Source organism: Frankliniella occidentalis, unplaced genomic scaffold, assembly GCF_000697945.3.
Source record: "Frankliniella occidentalis isolate FOCC.00 unplaced genomic scaffold, Focc_3.1 Scaffold957, whole genome shotgun sequence".
Lineage (NCBI taxonomy): Eukaryota > Metazoa > Arthropoda > Insecta > Thysanoptera > Thripidae > Frankliniella > Frankliniella occidentalis.
Genome location: NW_026268063.1, coordinates 24519 through 26252, shown reverse-complemented (window position 1 = coordinate 26252; position 1734 = coordinate 24519). Strand labels below are relative to the sequence as shown.

At 60.0% G+C, this 1734-nt stretch overlaps 1 protein-coding gene across 1 annotated transcript in view; it reads left to right on the top strand.

Annotated features, from left to right (window-relative positions):
• Window positions 1–111: 111 nt before the first annotated feature.
• LOC127748670 (unconventional myosin-XVIIIa-like) overlaps window positions 112–1734 on the top strand; it is a gene marked incomplete at its 5' end in the record, with an annotated part of 18774 nt that continues 17151 nt past the window's right edge. Inside the window, 2 exon segments of the mRNA XM_052275818.1 lie at window positions 112–300; window positions 505–717. Of these exon segments, the coding sequence (XP_052131778.1) occupies window positions 112–300; window positions 505–717 (402 nt within the window).

The window sequence follows — 1734 nt, the reverse complement described above, 5'->3', positions numbered from 1 at the left end:
ATTTTTTCGGCTGATCTTTTTCTGTTATTTTTTTAAAATAGTGTACACTGAAGTTTATTTTAGCGCACTTACCCCTTGCCTGACTCTTCTAATCTCGTGTCTCTGTTGTAGGACGGGCTGGTCGAGACTCTGCGACGGACGCGGGCCAAGTTCGTGTTCTGCTTCCTGCCCCACCACCACGCTGGGCTCTGCGACGCCAGGAGGGACTCGCTGAGCGGCGGCCTGTTGCCGTCCTCGCCCAACTCCAGCACCATCTCCACCGACGAGTCGCTCATGAACATCCCTCTGCTGCGCTCGCAGGTGGGTTCTTTTTAACGTTTTATTTTTCGTACGATATTGTTCACGTGCGCTAGAGTTAATTGTTGGCTAAATATCACTGTGCTTTATTTGCGAGAGCAGTCGAATTTACCAACTGCAGTGACGAAAATGTTAATTATTAAAATTCGTCGTACTACTTTTACCGCCTTTGCTTCACACCTGCTCTTCTTTTCTATGTTTTTCCAGCTGAGGGGCGCGCAGATCCTGGCCGCCGTCCGGATGCACAAGCAGGGCTTCCCCAAGTTCCTGCCCCTGTGGGAGTTCCGGCGGCGCTTCCGCCTGCTGGCTCCACCCGAGGCGCGGCCCGCCAGCCCCGTGGACGACGAGCGCAAGACGGGCCAGGAGCTGGTGGTCGGCATGGACCTGGAGCCGGCGCAGTTCCGCATCGGCCTGAGTCAGGTAGGTGTCGTCGGGATAGTTTGATAAGGGTAAGGGTTAGGGTTTCCGCCTGAGACGCGCGGGCAGGCACCCCCCAGTCGTACGCAGGTGGGACGCCTGCGCCCGGTTGGTAGGCCACCCATCGTGCTCACCTGGTGCCCAGTACCTTGCGCCGTGCTGGAAGGCAACCCGTCACACACGGGGGGCGGACACCTGCGCCGCGAGGGTTAGGCAGCCCATCGTGCTGCTCGTCTTGCGCCGTGGGGTTAGGCATCCTATTTGGCCCGCACCTGCGGTTCGCTGTGTTCGTGTCCGCGGGAGGGAAGTCTCGGGCGCTGGTGCTTAATCCGCGTGTGGTCCCCCCTGGAGGCCGGAGGCTGGCTGCCGGATAGGCTTGCGCTGTGGCGCACACCTCAGAAGTGGGTCTATGAAGGAAGGGGTCCGGTCCGGGCCGCCGCCGCGCCGCCGCGAGCGCGAGACATGACCTGCCTCGGGACGGCCCGTTCTACACCTGCCGCGCTGCCAGCGTGTGCCGTCTCATTTTTTGTCCACCTCTTTCTTTAATCGTCTCTTTTTATGGGTTTACTTTTTCTCGGATAAAAGATTTGCAACCACACCACACACACACACACCACCGGCTACGACGACGTCACGCCGTCGATGTCGATATGTATCGTGAATCGAGAGTGCGTCTTCCTGGCCCAAGCCACGCAGGATTTTGTGCGATTTCGTGCGTCCGCAGTGTCCTCGTCCAGTGCACGGCGGAGAAGGCCGAGCGGCGGACGGAAGTCGAGGCAGAGCGGCTGCTGCCGCTGCGCTCTTGTGCTGCCGCCCATTCAAGTCTCCGCGCGGCGGCGTCGCGCTTCCCTCTCCCTCTCTCTCAAGCCCTCCTCTCTTTGCAGGGCCCCCCTCCCCCTCCTCCTCCCCTGCTTGTCCCCTCGCATTCCAGATTCCAGATGCCTCTCGGCTGGACACACACTGTTTTAGAGGTAGGATGTAGACGTTACTCAAGGCCCCGCCCCGTCTGCCTCTCCCCCC